Source organism: Falco naumanni, chromosome 12 (assembly GCF_017639655.2).
Source record: "Falco naumanni isolate bFalNau1 chromosome 12, bFalNau1.pat, whole genome shotgun sequence".
Classification (NCBI taxonomy): domain Eukaryota; kingdom Metazoa; phylum Chordata; class Aves; order Falconiformes; family Falconidae; genus Falco; species Falco naumanni.
In genome coordinates, this window is record NC_054065.1 from 12,243,750 (window position 1) to 12,262,834 (window position 19,085).

Sequence of the window (19,085 nt, forward strand, 5' to 3'; positions counted from 1 at the left end):
GCTTTTTACTAACGGAACTTTATTAGTCCATTTTCCTTGAAAACTGAAAGTTAATATTTAGTTGGTCTTTGGAAAGCTTTATGTATGTATGGTTTTATAGTACTGCTACATAGCCCCTTAAAATATTTTCTCTGTGCAGATGAAAGTGTTTGATCAAATCACTCTACAAGCATGACATCAGCTTGTACTTCTGCACAACAAAAGATTATTCAGACAAACTTAAAGTAGCTTTCTGTTTTTTACAATGGGGCAAACTAATTCTCATTGCTATACTAATTTAAAATGGAAGTATTTTTTATGTCCATATACAAGAAATAGAGGGCTAAAAAGAAAAAAAAAACACCTCTGTTAATCTTGAATCAGTTTTCTTTTCCAGCTGCCTGAACAAGTTGATTCCAGAGCAATTTGCACAGCTGGGCAGGCTGGCAGGTGGTAGGAAACATTTTGGGTAGGTGGCCTTTTACCACAGTCTGAAATAGAGTGAAGTAGATAGTAAATCTGAAAGGCTTTTGCTTTTTTTTTTTTTTTTAAACCTAAAGTTGTTAAATAAACACTATTCTTGTATGTATGTATGTTTCTTTTGAAAATTTGAAGGTTTTTTTTAATCAGCTTGTGGCTTAATTCTGTTGAGTCCCTAGATAGGCTTGTGTAATTCAGCATAGAGCTTCAGCTCAGTAATTCTATGAGCTCATTGAGAAGACATGACTTGGAAAAGAGTTATTAAAAATACACTGTAATTAAGTTATGCTGAGACAGCAGAACATGCATAATAAAGTTATGTTGAAAAATTGGACAATTTTAGCAAGAGGTTTATCTCTATCAGGAACTCTAGAAGGTACATTCACTGGTATTTACATACATATAAGCTAGTATTTGAATTTAGCAGTGGACACATTAAATAGTAGTAACAGAGCACATGCAAGCGGGGTGTTATATTTTTTAAATAATAGATGTACAGGAGCAGTTCATCTGGGAAAAGATTAAATACAGAGGCAGTAATGACAGCATCTGAGAGAGTTTCCTGCAGAATAGTTAAGTCATTTGGAAAGGTGACTGTTCATGGATGAATTATAGGAAAATCCCATCTACCTGCAAATTAACCACTTCAGAAAATAATTAGTAGGTCAGACTCTAAAATGGGATTCTCCCAGTATGACCAAATGTGTCTGATACATTCCTATGCCAGGTTTTCTCAGTGGTGACATGAAATAAAGTTCAGATCTATAAAAATATGCATAATTTCTATTTAGATGATATCTAAATTGAGTTTACTTTAAAATTGACAATTACAGTTTATCTGTATAAATTTGTAAATATAAGCTATGTTCAAAAATTTTTCATTACACAATCCAAATAGCACAGTTTTCTTACTAGGTATTCAAGATCACTCAGGTAGTTGAAGTCTGTAACCTGTAACTAGAATTCTTTTTAAGTGCAAAGCCAGATTTTGTACCCCCTTCTGCATGACAGAAATTTTTTCATCATTTCACTATAAATATACATATATGTATGTTTCAGTTCAGTAGCTGGTATTAAAAGTTGAAAAACTGCTTGAGAGCTATAACAACAGATACCAAAATTATCTTCTACAACATACAGCTATAGTTCTACAAACTTAATAGATATGGTTCATTTGAGTAGTACAGATACTACTACTGTTGTGAATAAAAATATTCAAATTCAAGTTAGCAGGTTCTATAAATATTTATTTCTTTCTTCTTATCTATCTCTGTCTTTGCAGGTTTTTAGTTTTTGTTTTTTACATGCCTAGATACCTTCAGTATTCAAATAATGAAATTTATCCATATATAGATTTTTAACATTCCATAAAATGAAGCTTGATGCAAACAGTGAGTAAAATCATCATCCAGTAAATGAAAAATGGATAATTAATCACTTTAAACATTGAAAATATGAATGCATTTATCTTAAGCTATAGAATACTTGCTTTGCTTAAAATCATTCAGAATGGTAGTTATTCTCCTAGATAGGAACGGAAAGTGCCAGATTTTTCATAATGACATATTAATGTATTTTAATGGTTAACAAACAAGAGACTTGGTTTTTTTTCTCGAAAGTAAGAACTACAAAATCCAAGTCAAATTAATATTACTTAAAATAAGTTGTCTTTTTCACTAATTTAAATTTTAAATGCTGTCTTCGCTAGAAAAAGCATTTCTGCTAATTCTCCCTGTATTCCAGAAAAAGTTACAAGAAAAAGCGGTATGTCCGTCCCCTGGGAGATATCTTCCATTTTTTTTCCCCGTAGTATAGGTTAATTTTCCTATAAATGAAAATGTATACTTAGAATTTGTAAGGGAATGAAGTTCTTTAAAATGTCTGGCTATTAAAATGTAGAAAGTGAGCAATTATTTTCCGATGTACCAATGTCAACACCAATGAGTGACTAATATTAAATAATAAAAAGCAGAAGTCAGATTAGAATAAAAGAGCACAATCCTTGTTAAAACTATGTATCTTGACTTTTATGTTGTGATATTATCTTTCTTCCATTTCCTAATTTCTTCTACGTTTTCCTCTTCCTCCAAAACCTACGTATGCTTTTTGCACATGTATATGTAATTTGTGTATTTGTGTACTTGTGTTGAGGGTTTTCATTTTGAAATGAACCCAGACAGCAAGATTTTTCCTGTATTCAGAGTAAAGTGTGCTCTCTTCCTTTAACTTGTTTCCAATAACAGAGTCAGTGCTTCATCAAAGCAAGTAGAATTGTTCCATGATTTAGCATTTGAGGACTGATCTGACAACCCAAATTGCCAACAGGCAGAAAAATTCAATAGTGGGTTCTTGAATGTTCCAGTATTTGCTTTGTATTAGCTTCTTACATTTCAGTCTTCTCGTCTGTTACGTGTCTTGTCATGCCCAATGTTTGAAAATGGAGAGTTAGCAATATGTCCTTTCCTCCCAACCACTTCACAACATCATCGATATGTTTCTATCTAGGGATGTTTCAATAACATATTTAGTTTGTTATCTGATAAGATTTAAGCTAATTCCTCATAATAGTCACAAAAAATGGTATTGAAATGATGATGTTCCTTTTGAGATCAGTTGGCACTTTGTAGATGCCTTCAGTCATATTTTTGAGATTTCAGGGCAAAAGAAACAACCTAGTCAGACTACATAGCTGAAGAAACAGTCTAAAAATTTTTGAGTGCATCAGAACAAGTCTAGCTTACTAAATATTCCGTATTAGTGCAATCCTTCAGTAAGATACTCCTGTGCTTATATGGGATGTCTTCCTGCCCAAAGACTGCTGGATGGGTCAAAAGGTAGACTGCTGTAGGAGAATATTTCAGTAGGCTTTTGTGCTCTTTTCTTAGACCATTCTCTTTTTTTAAATAGTCCGCTCACTCTGAGGTCAGAAAGTCATGCAGTCTGGGAATTTCACTTGAAAATTCTTTTGAGACAGAGCTGATCCTGTGTAATTCATATGTTTTCCATCACATTTCAACCAAAGTTCTAGGATATAAATTATCACTGTCACGTGTGGCTAAGTGCATAGAGGTGAAGTTGATCCAGGTGGTGTCAAGATACTAGATTAGGTGTAGCATTGGAAGAGCTGAGCAATAAGCTCAACACTGACTATTTGGAAAAAATTGCAGCTGACATGGCAACTGCTGGAGTCTGCTGTACTGTGAGCTTAAGTTGTACGCTCCTGTGTAGTGGGACAGGTAGCCAAACTTCTGGAGAAAAATGAAGAAGGTAGGAACGTAAAAGATGCTTTCTGTAGGTTTCCAAAAGCAAACTCCAGCACATCTGTTACATTTTACACATTCAACTTCTTACCCTCATTGATTGTGTTGAATCAGGCAGCAACATACAATGAGGTTAAATAAAATGGTGAAGGTTTTCTAAAAAGAGGAAAGGTGATAAATATTATATATTTTAGGCAAAGTGATCACTAATACCTGATTTCCAAGCAGCTAGCTGGAATATCTGACTTGCATTTGAAGCTTGTTTACCCAGCGAGGTAGGCATTTTTTCCTAGCTCAGGGATAGGGAGGGAATTACTGCACATAAACATTTTAAAGTAGGCCTATTTCAATGTGCTGTCTGTATTTTTCTGCCAGAGGAGACATGACAATTTATGACAGAGACAATTACAGGTTGGTGTGTGTGTGTATTTTCGGGGTTTATTATTTTAAGGTTTTGATTATCAGTGCAAGGTACGTTGTTACTGGCTCCTGAAAGAAAATCCTAGCTTGGCTGACTTGGTTACAGATGGTATCCAGATGATTGTCAGACAGGTTCTATTCTAAGAGTAAGTGAATTATAGATAAAACCCCTGGTGTGATAAAGGCCTGATGCCCGATGCTTGGGGCATGGGAGAGTAATTCAGTGAGAATCTGAAAGGGACAGTGATGCAGGTAGCCTAGTAACAGCAAACTTTATCAAAGCAGTTGTTAATTATTACCAAGTTGTGTTCCTACGGATGCGATCAGTTTCACCCACATCACATTTATTCTGTGCTTCCTGAAGCATTTTCTTGCTATTAAGATGGTAAGCTCTTTAAGCTAGAGGTGGTATTTTTACATTGTGCTTCTTCCAGCACAATGAACCTTCAGGCACTGCTGAATACAAATACAAATAAAAATAAAAACTGTATTAAATGCGTCAAGCAATGTTCCATCCTCTATAAAATATACTACATTACTTAAGACTTGTCGCCACAAATATTCTTGAGAGTTGTGTTTGACTATGCAAGCAATCATCTAGTCAGGAAAAGAGAGGCTGATAAGCCTGACAAGTGTATTTTTTAAAAAATTCAGAGTACTGGAGAATGATGTATAAATTTAATTGTTTTTCTGTTACATTCTCAGCACTGTTTTAAAAGGTTATAAATCAAATCTTGTCAGTATAGGAAAAAGTGTTGACCGGAGTGTTAACTTGTAACAGTTCTTCTGCACATCTTTTAAAAAACGGTAACTTCTGAAGAAAGAAGAATATTAATACATGTTTCAGTATCTGATTATTTTCAATTTTCCCACAGATATCAATGAGTGTCAGTTACAGGGAGTATGCCCTAATGGTGAGTGCTTGAATACCATGGGCAGCTACAGATGTACCTGCAAAATGGGATTTGTGCCAGATCCTACCCTCTCAAGATGCATACGTAAGTAATAGCGCTAATCAAAGTACCAAAATAGATACTTAGTTGCACTTTAGATGAGGATTTATTTGACTGGTCCCAAACGTTCTAAGCTGTCCCCATTTTTGCTGTCCCTGCCTCCTCAGCTTATTCACTTTTTTTTTAGTCAGCCTCAGTGCTCATGCCTCTTTTCTGTCTTTGTCCTGGAAGACTCTCTACCAGTGGCTGTCCAGGATCCTTGCCATCTTTTCCTGGTTTTCTTGTCACAAAACCTTTAAAGCCACATTCAGCCTGCTCGTACACTCAGGCTTTCTCACCACCCTGGAGTTCTCCTTCCCACATTTTATTTTCCCTTTTCTGCCAGTTCCTCAGCCAAAATCATCTTTGTGTCTTGCCCTCCCTACTTCCACCTCTGCACCTTTGACCAGGGTAGTTTCCATTACTAAACATTCAGCCCAGGATGATCTTTGGCACATTTTCCTTCTGATTAAGAAGGATTAAAAATTAAGAAAGAATTAGGAGAAAGAAAAAGTTGTGAACAGCATGAATGCAAATATTTTCCTCTGTTAATCAGCTTTTACTTGGTTTGAGATCAACTACCTCTGCAAGAAGAAAAGAATGCATGAAGGACAACTAAATTTCTTACTCTTGGGGGGGGGGGGGGGGCAGAAGGCCCAGAATATTTACAAGTGAAAAATACCTCATTTCCAAAGCTCCTTATCTTGAGCTACCTTTAGATTTACAAAATAAAGTATAGTCCAGAGATGTAGGTGAATTCCTCCATTTCTTCAGTATAATTATCCTACGCTACTAGTTAATGACACTGAATTACTGAGAAAGTTTCTCAGCATTGTGAAGAATGTCTTAACCACTTTTCAGTTTAACACCACAAAAAAGGGATTGGTTTTAATTTTTGCTTTGACAGGTTATGTTGAAAATTAGATAGACTTTGTATTTTTTGAGTTAAGTGAACATATTACTCAAAAACTGTTAACTCTATGTTAATGTGGATGCACAAGTTAGAAAGCTGGAGGGATCTTAGCTTCCTGTTACCTCACACTAGTCATGGCTTATGGCCTTTGGCTCTTCAACATTAAAACTAAGCATAACAAAATGTAAATACATAATAATTTATAATCGTCTCTTCTATAAAAAAAAGTGTCATGTATGATACTTAATCCTTTTGCAGTCTTATTTATGTAGCCTGTTTATAGTTGAATGTTGGAGTGGCTATGTAGCTTGACACAACTGTGTATTGACCTTAGTCTTCAGTAACTGGACTTGTGTACAAGTGAGAGGGCTGGTTCTGACTCTACTGTGGCAGCATGGCAACTGCTGGTTTGGAATTTTTTTTCTTTAATATACTTTTTATCCTTGATCTAGGATGAGTTAGAATTCAGGAGTGTTTGATGCAAAATAAGAATTTTATTTATTTTGTGATTATGGCTTCAGATAGTTGTTTGAAACTTCTGCAGATGGTGATATTAATCCATTTAACTGGTGTTGGAAATCTAGTGGTGTTTCTCTGTTTTGCTTTTCATGTGAACAGTACCATCCTCTCTTCCACTCTCATTGCAGCTGATAATCCTATAGTTGCTGAAGAGAAAGGACCCTGCTACCGGTTTGTTAGTGCAGGAAAGCAATGCATGCACCCTCTTTCTGTTCAACTCAGCAAGCAGCTTTGCTGTTGCAGTGTTGGCAAAGCCTGGGGCCCGCAGTGTGAGAAGTGTCCACTTCCAGGAACAGGTAAGAACTGCCCATTAAAAATCCAAGCTCTTGCCGCCACCCTGCATTTTTTATGCATGCATTTAAAAAAATATACCCAAGAGCTGATTTTAAACAAGTGTCCTTCAGTAAATTTTGACTCTTCTCTTACATGATAGTGGAATAAAACATATATAGTAGTTTTGTTCATAGGGATTTGTGATTAAAACAAAGGAATTATCTTTGATATGTGGTGATAGAATTCCAGATTAACAATATTTGCATCTTGGAATATGTCCTTGGACTTTGATTCTCCATCACATGAAGATAAATTTGTTGCACATTAGATTCTGACTATAGATACTGGGAAATTAACCCCAAATCTGATTAATACTCTACAGTTCTTAAAGACACTGGTGAAAGGATGGCAGCTTTTGAGAGTTAGGAGAAAGACATGTGTTGTAGTTTACGTTGCAGTTTGTGGGATATGTATAACAGTATCTCTGCTTTCTAACTTTCCTTCATGTCTTTACCATCCATTCTGAGGAATGTGCTAAGCATGGTGTTCCCTTCTTAACAATAAACTGGTAGTTAAACGCTTCATTCCACCTTCCAGTTAAACAATTCCTTACTTGATACAAAAAGCTCCCTTGTATTATCAGTGTTCATTTGGAGTTCTACTGGCTTTGGTTTTAAATATATAAGGTCCTGGAAAGTACCAGCTTGGCTGGTCATCACCCTTATGTAGGCTGCTCATAGATTAAGGTACCACATATTATAGATATTGATTGCTGCTTTTTGAGTACCTTCTATTCCCTGATTTTGCTTAAAACTTAAATGACCAAAGTTGGAATCTTTAGTCAAAAACAATTTAATATTAATTTTTTTCCAAATGTATGGTCAACTTCATCTTTTAAAAAAGCATCATTGCTTATTAATATACATAATGTCCAGCCTGTTCAGTATTTTAGCCCTGGTATCTGTAATGGTAATCCACTGTTCTTTCTGAAGTAGCTGCTGCAGATGTCACTGTTTTGATACAGGTCATGTATTTCTCCAGAGTATTTTGTAAAGATTCACGTTTTCAGAACTAGCAAGCTGCTTTGGAAAATCCACAGCTAGCATCAGCAACATGATGAGAGCAGCAGATTCCTTACTTTTTTTTTTTTTTTTTTTTAAGTTGAGCTTACAGAAATAGAAGTGACCAACATTTCAATTGATTTTTAAAGCCATTGTTCCCTGCATGACCACTGGGTTGCTGAATCACTAATTAGGATTTTAAAAGTCCAGTTCACTTCCAGATAAATAACATTTCCGTGGCTTTTTAATGAGGAAAAAAACGTATTTGCATCAGATGACTCAAAATTTAAATGCAGGTGTTTTACACATATGAGAATATTGCATGGGGATTTATGCACAACTGTGTGCATTCTGGAGCAGAGAATATATCTTCGTTGACTGCTCTCTAGTCATAAAAAAGAAATCATTGACTATTATGTGGAATTGGTTATTCTAGTGATTTTTCTTAATGAAAAGACTTCAAAGAGAAAAATCTGTGAATGAAATATTCTGATGAGCTGTGGTGGGAAATGTTTTTCCCATTTCATGACAACTTTCATGACTTAAAAACATGTTCCTTTCTATAACAGGTTAAATTCATAATCTTTCAGAATTTTCTATGAAAAATGTGTGAAAGTGGGATATTCCAGAATGGGGTAATGTATTTACTGCAGCATCCCATGTTAAGTCATTGAATTAAAAACTCACGATCTCACTCTCTGATGGCTTTTAAAAGGTTTGTACAAAGTAGACCAGCTCCAAAAGAGACTGAGAGGCCAGCTTGGTATACCTAGATGTTGAGAGCACTTATCAGAGCTGTGGTAGAATAATGCTCACATTTCTGTTCTGCATTTGAGAGAATATGACCTGAAACAAGATTTCCTACATTCTGAGTATGCATCTGAAGGGACTGAAGGTGTCAAATTTTTGGTCTTCCTCCTTTGACCAGAATTCCCAGCCTTCATTGGGTGTTTTTGTGGCAAGTTTCATTATTAGCATTTCCCAACCAAAAGTGTTTCATCATTCTGAATCCACTCAATCTATTCATTTTGACCATCTTTTCTGTTACTAAGACACCATCAGAACCCAGTATGCAATTATGTGTATTGCAATTTAATGTGTAATTTAAAGAATTCACCTGTGGAGTACCTTTAGGTAGCACTTTGTGTTTTTATTTTAGATGCTAATTCATTTAAAACCCTTGATGTTCAAAGCACAATTTGTGAACTTAGCAATGCCCCACACCACACATCTCTTAAGAAGTTTTAAGAAATCACAGTGGGCATATGGGAGACTAAGTCTTCGGTGTTTCATCCCAACATAGCTTTACACAGACCAATGAAGACAATGAAGCACTGCCCCCCTTAAGACTCCTGAAGGTCACCCTGTCCCTAACAGGAGCATAGCTATTATTTTTGATGGGGATGAAGGTTGGCCTGTATTTCTTTTTCATTTTGGTCTTTCACTAGGACTGCAAAACCTGATGCTCAGGTAGAGCAGCTGCAGAAATCAGAGCAGGTGCTGCTGCCTTTCATTACCTTTTCTGTAGCAGCTTTATAAATGAGATTATTTCCCCTCTCTTCCAGTGCTGATTTGACTTTTTATGATCCCCATCTTTTTTATCTAGCCTGCTGGGGTCAGTTCAGTGGAATTTGGATCAGGGCTGGTATGAGACCTCTGATGTAGTCAAATGGGATCCTGTGAATGAATGTTGTTACTGGTTGATATTCTTCTGCTCTTCTAGTACAGGGCTGGTGAGCTTTTTTCCTTTGGTTTCTGCAAAAAGAGAATGATAGGAATAGTGATTTTCATTCTTTATGCAATGTAAATGATTATGACAATTTGCATATTTAAATTCATACTCAGAAAGGATATACTGATTGAAGAGGATTCATACGAAAAATTATCTTGATATAATGACCGATTAAGCATAACTGAAGAAAGATGGAAACTGGAGTGGAAACCTCCTGGGAGTAACGGCCAGAACATGCTTTTGGGAGAATGCTTGGTCATATTAGCATGCAATACATAGCTTGTCTTTAAGTAGTCTTTTTATAAAAATGTATATAAAATATGAGATGAAATTTATTAGTGGTAGTCATTATATTTTCCACTATGTCAACATTTTGCACTTTTAGACTCCTAAAAGGAATATTTTCCCATCCCAAATCTAGCTGCTTTTAAGGAAATCTGCCCTGGTGGAATGGGTTATACGGTTTCTGGCCCTCACAGAAACAAGCTATATCATCACCCTCCAGTTAGAGTACAGCCACCTGTCATTGGCAAGATCCCGATTACTCAACCTGTTGCTAAAGGTACTTCTCCTCCACCTCTCCCAGCAAAGGAAGAGCCAGTGGAGGCACTGACCTTCTCACAGAAAAGTGAGACTGAGATGGCTGTGCAAGAAGGTGAGAGTGGGAAAATTTAGTCTTTCTATATTTCTGTGCATGTGTCTTCAATGGTATGTTTCTTTGCCAGAGTAGCTGCATACAGTGCAGGACAGACAGAGAAGCATCACTTCCCACAGCAGAACATTCCACGTCATGGAGTGTATTGTGTGACATCATTTACTTCTGAAATTTTATATGTAGCTCCTACCAGATCCTGAGAACACCACGGAGAGAGACACTGCTTTAATCTCATTTTTATTATAAAAAATAGTAAACATTTGTTGTAAGACTTTTATAAAGATATTTATAATCTTTAACATATAACAAAGACTCAACTCAGGCTTTGATTTACTAGTATTTGGGGTGGCAGAAGCTAAGGGGTTTTGCATCATTTTCCGTCTGTACACTCCTGTAGATCAGCACCACCTGATGTGGGCATGCATCCCCTTCACGTGGTCTGCTCTCACCCTTGCAGCTGTGTGCTTCCTCAGTGCGACCATGTTGGATCAGTCCTTCTCTGCTGGGCTGTTTAATGATTAGTTGACTACTCAAGATATTTTTCTCAGTAATTTTTCTGCAAGCTCCTCTAAGAACTTGTAGCAGCCAAAATTCTCCTGAGTCTAAAACAGATGCAGAAGCAAAGAAATGCAGAAAGCATCGCTTTTATAAATACATTGCCAGCAAACTTGGCATGAACTGACTGTAGACAAGAAAAATGCATTGCTGAAGAACCCTCTCATGATACTGAGTACTTAACAGGTTATTTCCAAGTAGCAGTTATGTATCTGTAGTGTCAGGCTATAATTAGAAAGTTTGTCAGCTAACTGTGCAAAATTCTGTGCAACATGGATTACTTTCCAGTTTAAATTACTGCTGTAGTTTTGCTTTCAAAAAGAAAATGGAGCTAAACTGAATCTGGAGAGAAAAATAAGTCATTCAAATATACTTACAGACTGTGCTGGATTATAAAGTCTCACATAAGCTTCTGAGCTTTTCTGTGTTGCAAAGTGGAAAAAAGTGGTGTATCATTTGCTAAAATATTACCTGAGTAATCAGAAAGATTATCACATTCTAGTAAATATTAAAACACAGAGAATCTGGAGTTTAAAAGAATGTTTTTAAAAATAAAAACATGCTTTTTAAAATATGCTTACTCTAAGTCAGCGATGACACATACACACTTGAATTTTATATTCCTTTTCTGTATATGTTTGCATTTGGAACTTTTGAGATTTTATTAGTTCTCCCAGTTCTGATAATCAGCCTCTCCACTAATACTGAAGAAGCTAGAGCAAGAAGAATGAATTGTTTAATTTTTTTTTTAAATCTACCCTGTAGAAAATGTGAAAAATATTCTTATGGGTTTTTTACAGAAGCCAGTAGATTTTTACCAGTAAAAGACAAATTCAAAAAAGGCAGTCTGCAATGGAAAATAAAAATTTATATGAAATTTCTACCTCTTCTTCCCAGAAAAAAAGTCACTTTTGAGGAGGAAAAAAAAAAACCAAACCACTTTTTCTTCCTTAAATAAAAGGCAAATTTCAAAACTTGATTTTTTTTTTTTTACAATAAATTCTTGCAGATTTGTTAATAGTTAGTTATTTATCATTATGGTATAATTTACCTTTAAAATAATTGCAGATGTTGCTGTTGCTTGGAAAGAATTAAAAAAGTTCAATCAGTGAGTTAATAACCTGTCAGTTTCTGGGATTGTTTCTAAGGAAACAAATAATTGTGAAACCTATAAGGCAGATGAGTACTGAGTGAATAATTACAAGCATTGGTCAGTGTATAGAATCTTATTCTGGTTGCAGGTTAGTTTTTACACTTGCTTCAGGAGTGCTACTTCAGGTTTGCACCATTTTGAAACAAGATTAGAGCCTGAAATTGTTCTGCGATGGCAGCAACCACTTTCAAATGTGCTAGCAGTTTTAAATAGAATGTGTAAGTAAATGTTGTGTGAAGTCTGATTAATTTTCTTTTTTTCTTTCTGGTTTTAGTGGCAACTGCATCCCCTGATCAGGTAAAACATGATGTGATTTATCTAGGGGATAGAATGCAGACGATGTGTATGAGATGTGATATGGTATCTCTGAAAAGGACTTGAGTTTTATGAGGAACAAACAACTCACTGTGGACTTACAGTGCAAACCCAGAGGCAAAAAGAGTTCATGTTATTAGTCTATACAACAACGGGCAGGTAGTGAGGTACAGAAAAAGAGATTACTTTGGCTTCTCTTCTGGGCAATGGTGGAGGGTCTAGTACTGTATTGTACTATCCCATTCTGGAGCCTGTAGTTTAAAGAGGATATTGAAAAATGCAGACAATATGAAGGAGAGCTACAGGGACTGACAGCTCGAAAAAATGAGTTGGAGACAAATCATGTGAAGCTTTGAGAGAAGCATTTGTGACACCTGCTTAAGAGACTTGGATTAATGCCGAAGTTAGTTCCTAGGGGTTTTAAGGTTGCTGTATACTCAGTGGAGAAGAACAGGTGTGTATCTGTGTTAAGTCCCCCATTCTGGAGGTTTCATATGCTGAAGACAATGGGATTTGTTAGGAATAACTGAAGCTGTACTTAATTTCGTTTTCCTAAAGACATACAAGCATCTTACACTTGTATGAAAATAAGTTGATCAGTGCAATAGCTAAGAGAGACCTTTCACAGTGATCGAAGTCTTAGAGACTTATGTGTTTGTATACTTTTGTGTGATGCTGAACTGCAATTAAATACTGTTTCTAAGCAGTTAAAGACCAGAAGATGAGAGAACTATGGAGGGAGAAAACCAAAGAAACAATTAGAAGCTCCATGAAATGGCTGCTTCAAATAAAATTCATGTTAATTTGTATGCCGTTGTGTGTAAACATAGTATTCCATGTTCTTTCAGGCTTAAATTGGTGGTAATTAATGATCTGCTATTAAAAGCTGCTCATGTGAGAATGTTAGCAGCTTCTCAAGCCAGCAGTTTGTGGGTTGTCATGGTAGCTGAATTAATGTTTTCAAAATGTAAATTTTTAATAATTCTTTTTAGGAATTAGCTTCCCTTGATCAAGAAAGGCAGCCTGATCTAGAGCCGGGACAGCCTCAGCTTTCTCCTGGAATTTCAACAATTAACTTGCATCCACAGTTCCCAGGTACCTTTTTATTTGTCTTTTAGTATGTGAGAATGCTTACAATCCTTCAAAGAACTGGACAATAGCAATTGTAACAGAGGTTAATCAAAAAGCAACCGAAGCTTCACAAGCAATTTTTCCATGAGCAAAATGCAAGGGGAAAAAAACCCCAATAAATCACAGAAGCTGAAGTGGGAGGAATTGAGAAGTTGGCATTGGCTGAGTGACTTGTTAGGAAAGAGAACTATTTTAGGCAAAAGCGATATCCTGGATTACATACATGAGAACTTTAATGTCAGTGGAGTTGAGGCCTTGTGCCCTTTTCAAGAGGAAGCTTTGCTTAGGTGCCTCCTTGTAGATCTATGCATAACTCTTGCTGCAAAAGTTTTACTATTATCCTTGCTTTCTTTAACACCTAAGGTTTTTTCACAAGCAGTAGAATGATGGAAAACTCAATTATACTTTTTTCTACACCAGATCTAAGCAGAATAGACTAATGAAAAGCTCCATAGTGTCTGGCTCATTCAGTATTGTGTGTGAATTCTTTAATGGTAGGGGTTTTTTTAATGCTTTAAGGGGGGTTTTTTTGGATGTGATTGATTTCCATTCCATGTCACACAGTAGTGATTGAGAAAACATCTCCTCCTCTGCCTGTTGAAGTTGCTCCTGAAGTCTCTACTTCAAGTGCAAGTCAAGTAATTGCACCTACTCAAGTTACAGGTATTGTACTTCCTTTTTAGAACTGAAATAAATTAACAAATGACTGTGAGTTCCTGACGTTGTAACTTGTTCCATGCTACTTCTGAATTATAATAGCAAGGAGAATGTAGCTGTAGAACAGAAAGAAATACTCTGGGGAGAGATAGAAAGTAGAGAGGAACACAGCAATGAGGGTACTGTCAACACGAGCCAGGCCTGGGGCCCTCCCAGGATGTGCCTGCCGTTCTTGTGCCCACAAATAAGTGATGAGAGGAAAAAAATAATAATTCCACCTCAGATTGTGATCTGCAACCAAAGTCCAGAACCGAAGACTTCTTGGATACAAGTCAGGTCTTTAGAGAGTCTGCACATGTGTTCATGAAGCATATGTGATCATGTTCTTTGAGGGATGTAGACTGTGGGATGCAGATTGGCATGTTCTACAAAAAGCAGGTGAGGAGTTACTGTAAGACGTGTTTCGAAATGTTCTTTTGATGTTTGTGCTTCTTCCTTTTTTGATGGATTAAAGTTGCCTTTTCTACATCCATGTGTCAAGAAGTGAAAATAACAGAAATGCAAGTAATGCTCCTGTCATAGCTGAAATTTCTCTTAAGTAATGGCTGTGTCCAAAAGGCATGAAAATTTCACTTGCTTTAAGTTTGAAAACAAAAAGGTGAATGTACTATGTGTGTATACGTGAGAACATTACAATGTCACGTTGGCTAGTCTCTCAGAATTAACACAGGCTTCGAAGCAATTGTAATAGCCAGGAAAATACTTCAAGATGCAGTATTGTATGTAGCAGCGATATCTAGGCCTACCAAGACGTTTCCCAGTTTGCATTCACAGGGAGAAATTGCACATGCTTTAATGAAAGTTTAACTCTTCAAAGATGGCTTTCCTTCATGCAGGAGTGTGTGCTTGAGTTGCACACAGTACGCACAGGGACTAAATAACCCAGTTGTTTGAAGTACGATTCTGTCTGCGGTTAAATCCTCCTGAATCTACTGTAAGAGTAAAGAGTCCTTCTTGTAAGCATTCAGCTGCCTCCTTCAGATTACCTATAATTACAGTTAGTCAATCCCATAATAAAGTTTACTAATTGTGATTGTCAAACCAAAATTTGGAAATCAGCTGTGCTGTGACTGTGCCCCTTCTGCCAGTCAGCTCCCTGCTTCCTTATAGGGAGAGGAAGTCACCCTGATGGGAACTCACACCAGTTAGAAAAAAAAAAAAAAAAGGTAGCTTTCCATGTTGTGCTGTTTTTTCCTTCCTCAGGAAAAAGAGTAGAACTAGAAATTGCTGTGTTCTATAAACAAATCAATCTGTTGTTCAGATACAGTTCCAAGTGTTGTTCAGATATTTAAGAGATAGCAAAGTGAAGTAAGACTTGTAGGACAAAATCCTAAATTGGATTTAAAAAACTGAATGCAGTTAGAATTGAGAAGTTTTTGAGTGCCTTAATTCTGTACTTTAAGATTTAGTTAAATTTAAATGTAATCTATTTCTAAACAGTTTGGATAAATGACTCTTCTTTACAGATGTTGTCGTCTTTTTCAGGAATTGCAATTTCATACTGCTGTATAACCTTAGTTTAAATTGCAACTAAACAGAGTCATTAGTATTTTTTTGCAGTAACACATACACTTTGAGAATTTCTAAAACTACTCTAAGGGCTTAGTGTCCCACACTGCCCATATCTGAATCTCCTTATCTTAGAAAATACATCCAAGCCATTAACAGATGAGTACTCTGTAAAAATAATCAGAGAAACCCACTACAGTAATTTTCTTAACTTTTGATGCAAAGGTTAAATCGTATAATTTTTTATATTATCTTCATCTTACTTTATTTTTTTTTATGTACCCATTTATAGATGTTGGATGGGACATGACAATATGTCACTAGGAAAGGCCTAGATAGTTTCTAGATTCTTCCAGATAAGGTATCCATTACAGAAACTCAGGACTTACAAACTTGATTTAGAGTTGTTTTCAGGCCTGTCTTTCTACCTAGATTACAGAATATTGTGCACTTACTGAACTATATGGGAGAGTTTAACATTAAATTTTTTCTTGTTTGCTTAGAAATCAACGAATGTACAGTAAATCCTGATATCTGTGGAGCAGGACACTGTGTTAATTTGCCTGTGGGATACACTTGCATCTGCTACGAGGGGTACAAGCTTAATGATCAGCAGACAAAGTGCACTGGTATGAATGGATGGTTTCAAAAATCTGAAATAACCATGCTGTGAAAAGCTTGAAATGTAGAGTCTGGTCAGGGGAAATACGCTACGGAGCAGTCAGGAATCGATTCCTCTACTGAAAGCTTCCAAACTGCACAGAAACTAGTTTTTGTATGTCAAATAAAATTTGCCAGCTAGTGTCTGACACAGCCTTTCAGCTGCTAAAAAATGAACATGAAATTGATTCAATGAAAGGCCTTCCCATTGTGAGGTGAGAGAAAAAGTGATTAGATAGACCAGCTCTTCTCAGCTTTATATCAGGTGTCTGAAATTATCAGACTGCTAGGAAGAAATACACTTCTGTTCGGAGAAAGAATGAATTAGTGCCTGTTTCTCAAATGATTTACCCAGCTACCAGCTCTGCAGCTAGACTAAATCCAACCAGCTTGTTAGGTCTTTCCTTTCAATCTTCTGCTGGAAAGAAAAAGTATATCATAAACATTCCAGAAGCATATTAGGAGATCTGTGAAGTGAGGTCTTCATCCCCTTCTAAGCTAGTAAGTTCTAGAACAGAGGGCTCTGATGAACATGAGGCAGAGCCCAGACTAGCTCTACATGAGCTGTTTCAGATTTGGAAGCAGCTGGGTCAGTAGCTTTCTTTCATTCACAGTGTGCTGGTTCCTCTGTAACTTGAATCAGGAAGAGTTTATTATATCATGTTGCCAGATTACGTACTATCAACTTTTCATGCTACCAAAAATTCAGTATCTTCATACTTACGTGTGCATGCTATCCAGTGCAACTACAGTATTAAAAAATAATTTACACACATACACAGCCAAATGGCAACTTAAAATCCTTCTATTTCATCCAAATTGTGTTAATGCTCCATGCTTGTAGCTTGTGCTCAGCCTGCTCTCAGTGTAGTGATTTGAATAGTAATCATATCACATTCTTCAGGTCAATGCAATGTTCTTACAGCCTAAGCCATTAAAAACACTTTTTTTCCAATCAAAACTATTTACTATGTCTTTTTTTGTAGCTCTGGGGGAGCGAAAAAGATACTTTTTCAAATAGTTAGTTATAAAATCAATCTTTTCAAAAGCATGGCATAGAATGCACAAAAAGAACCATAACTAAATCAAGTTAAGTCTTATGGTTTTATTTCTTTTATAGATATTAATGAGTGTAATCAGGCACCCCATCTCTGTTCCCTTGGACGCTGTGAAAATACAGAAGGAAGTTTCCTATGTATTTGCCAAGCTGGATTCATGGCCAGTGAAGATGGAACCGACTGCGTTGGTAATTACTGGTCTCCTTTATAGAAAACAAAAATATAAAAAAGAATCAAGAAGCTTATCTAAAATCCCCTAAAGTCCCATTTTCAGCTTTTTTCCTCAATGTCATTGGTACTGGACTGATGTCAGGAAGTGTTTTTACTGTCTCTTACTAGGTATGGTGATAATGTAGGAGCTACTCAGATATTTTCAACTTTTCAAAATGACTGTTGAAAAAGAAGACTTAATTCAGTATCATGTTTTTTTAGGAAAATTACCATTTAGTAAAAACATCCTCTGTGGTAGAAAATACAAAGATTCAAAACTCTTTCAATCACTAGCAGCTGTAACAAACTGTATTTTTAAATATAGCTGCAAACAGCCATGGACTTTGCAGAGCGAAAAAACCAGCCTGAATTGGCTGTGATCTTTTCCAGGTTTGTGCTGCCTTGAGCACAATATACATGCAGTGACACACATTGTGTTTGCAACCACAGAGCTGCTCACTGGCCACCTTCAACAGCCTGGTTGTTTCTAGGTCTCATTCTCTCTGCAATTACAAGCAGTGATGTAAAGATGGAACTGCTCAGTAACAACAGCTTCAAAAGTCCAAACTTACTCGTGTCTAATTAAAGCAGAGCTTAGAGGAGATGCAAACTTTCAGTGATTTCAAGGTGAAGCAGTTTCTCTTAACTTCTCTTTTTTCATTTGCAGATTTTGATGAATGTTCAAGACCTCATACTTGCGGGGAAGGCTTTTGTATAAATACTGTTGGCTCATACAGATGTGAATATTGTGATAGTGGATATCAAATGAACAGGAGAGGTGAATGTGAAGGTAGGTTTGGACTCTTCACCAGTAGTGATACAGTGACAGATGCAAACCAAATAGCTGCAATTGGGACAAGCCATTTGTTCACATTGACTGCTGTTTCTGATCTCAACAGAAAACTTTACGTCTGTTTCTTTATTTTTGAAGAAATTTGGCCATTAGATGGAAGTATTAAAATAACACAGTTTTTTTCATGTTTAACTTAGTATTTTTCTACCTGGTGTAGTCCTTCTGATTCCTTTCAATCTCCATTTGCTATTTGATTTCACATAGAATGTCTTGACACAGTGGTTTTATATCTATTTGTGTTCACAGTTCCCTTTCCCCATCCCACTCTGTGCTTATTTCCATGGGCAATTTCTCTAGCTTCATCTTACCACCAGATTTCTCTCACAGCTACTTTCTTCATTTAATTTGCCTTCAGATCATTTAACTTCCCACTGTACACCAGCTGACAATGGCAGAACATTCATAATGACATTGCTTGTTTTATCTACAGTATGTCCTGGATGATGAAGTCACCATTTATTCATATCACAAAACAATGCCAAATGTTACCACAGTTTGGAATGATTAACATTACCTGCTGTCGAAGGGAAGCTTAGGACTATGACTTGAGCTGCAAAGGAAGAATTCTTAGAGGGTGCAATCTTAACTAAGAAACCTTTTTGAGTACTCTCCAATCTTTTCAATTATTTGATGTCTGGAG

At 36.3% G+C, this 19,085-nt stretch overlaps 1 protein-coding gene across 8 annotated transcripts in view; it reads left to right on the plus strand.

The window, feature by feature from the left end:
• Positions 1–19,085, plus strand: part of LTBP1 (latent transforming growth factor beta binding protein 1) — a 197,264-nt gene that overhangs the window by 117,641 nt on the left and 60,538 nt on the right. For 4 of the 8 annotated variants that reach the window (XM_040611957.1, XM_040611953.1, XM_040611950.1 and 1 more), the window contains 9 exons: positions 5,015–5,137; positions 6,692–6,859; positions 10,051–10,284; positions 12,267–12,289; positions 13,300–13,402; positions 14,003–14,101; positions 16,168–16,293; positions 17,445–17,570; positions 18,260–18,382. In XM_040611957.1, coding sequence (XP_040467891.1) covers positions 5,015–5,137; positions 6,692–6,859; positions 10,051–10,284; positions 12,267–12,289; positions 13,300–13,402; positions 14,003–14,101; positions 16,168–16,293; positions 17,445–17,570; positions 18,260–18,382 — 1,125 coding nt within the window. The remainder of the gene's footprint in view (positions 1–5,014; positions 5,138–6,691; positions 6,860–10,050; positions 10,285–12,266; positions 12,290–13,299; positions 13,403–14,002; positions 14,102–16,167; positions 16,294–17,444; positions 17,571–18,259; positions 18,383–19,085) is intronic. The other 4 variants (XM_040611954.1, XM_040611958.1, XM_040611952.1 and 1 more) reach the window with 3 other exon arrangements.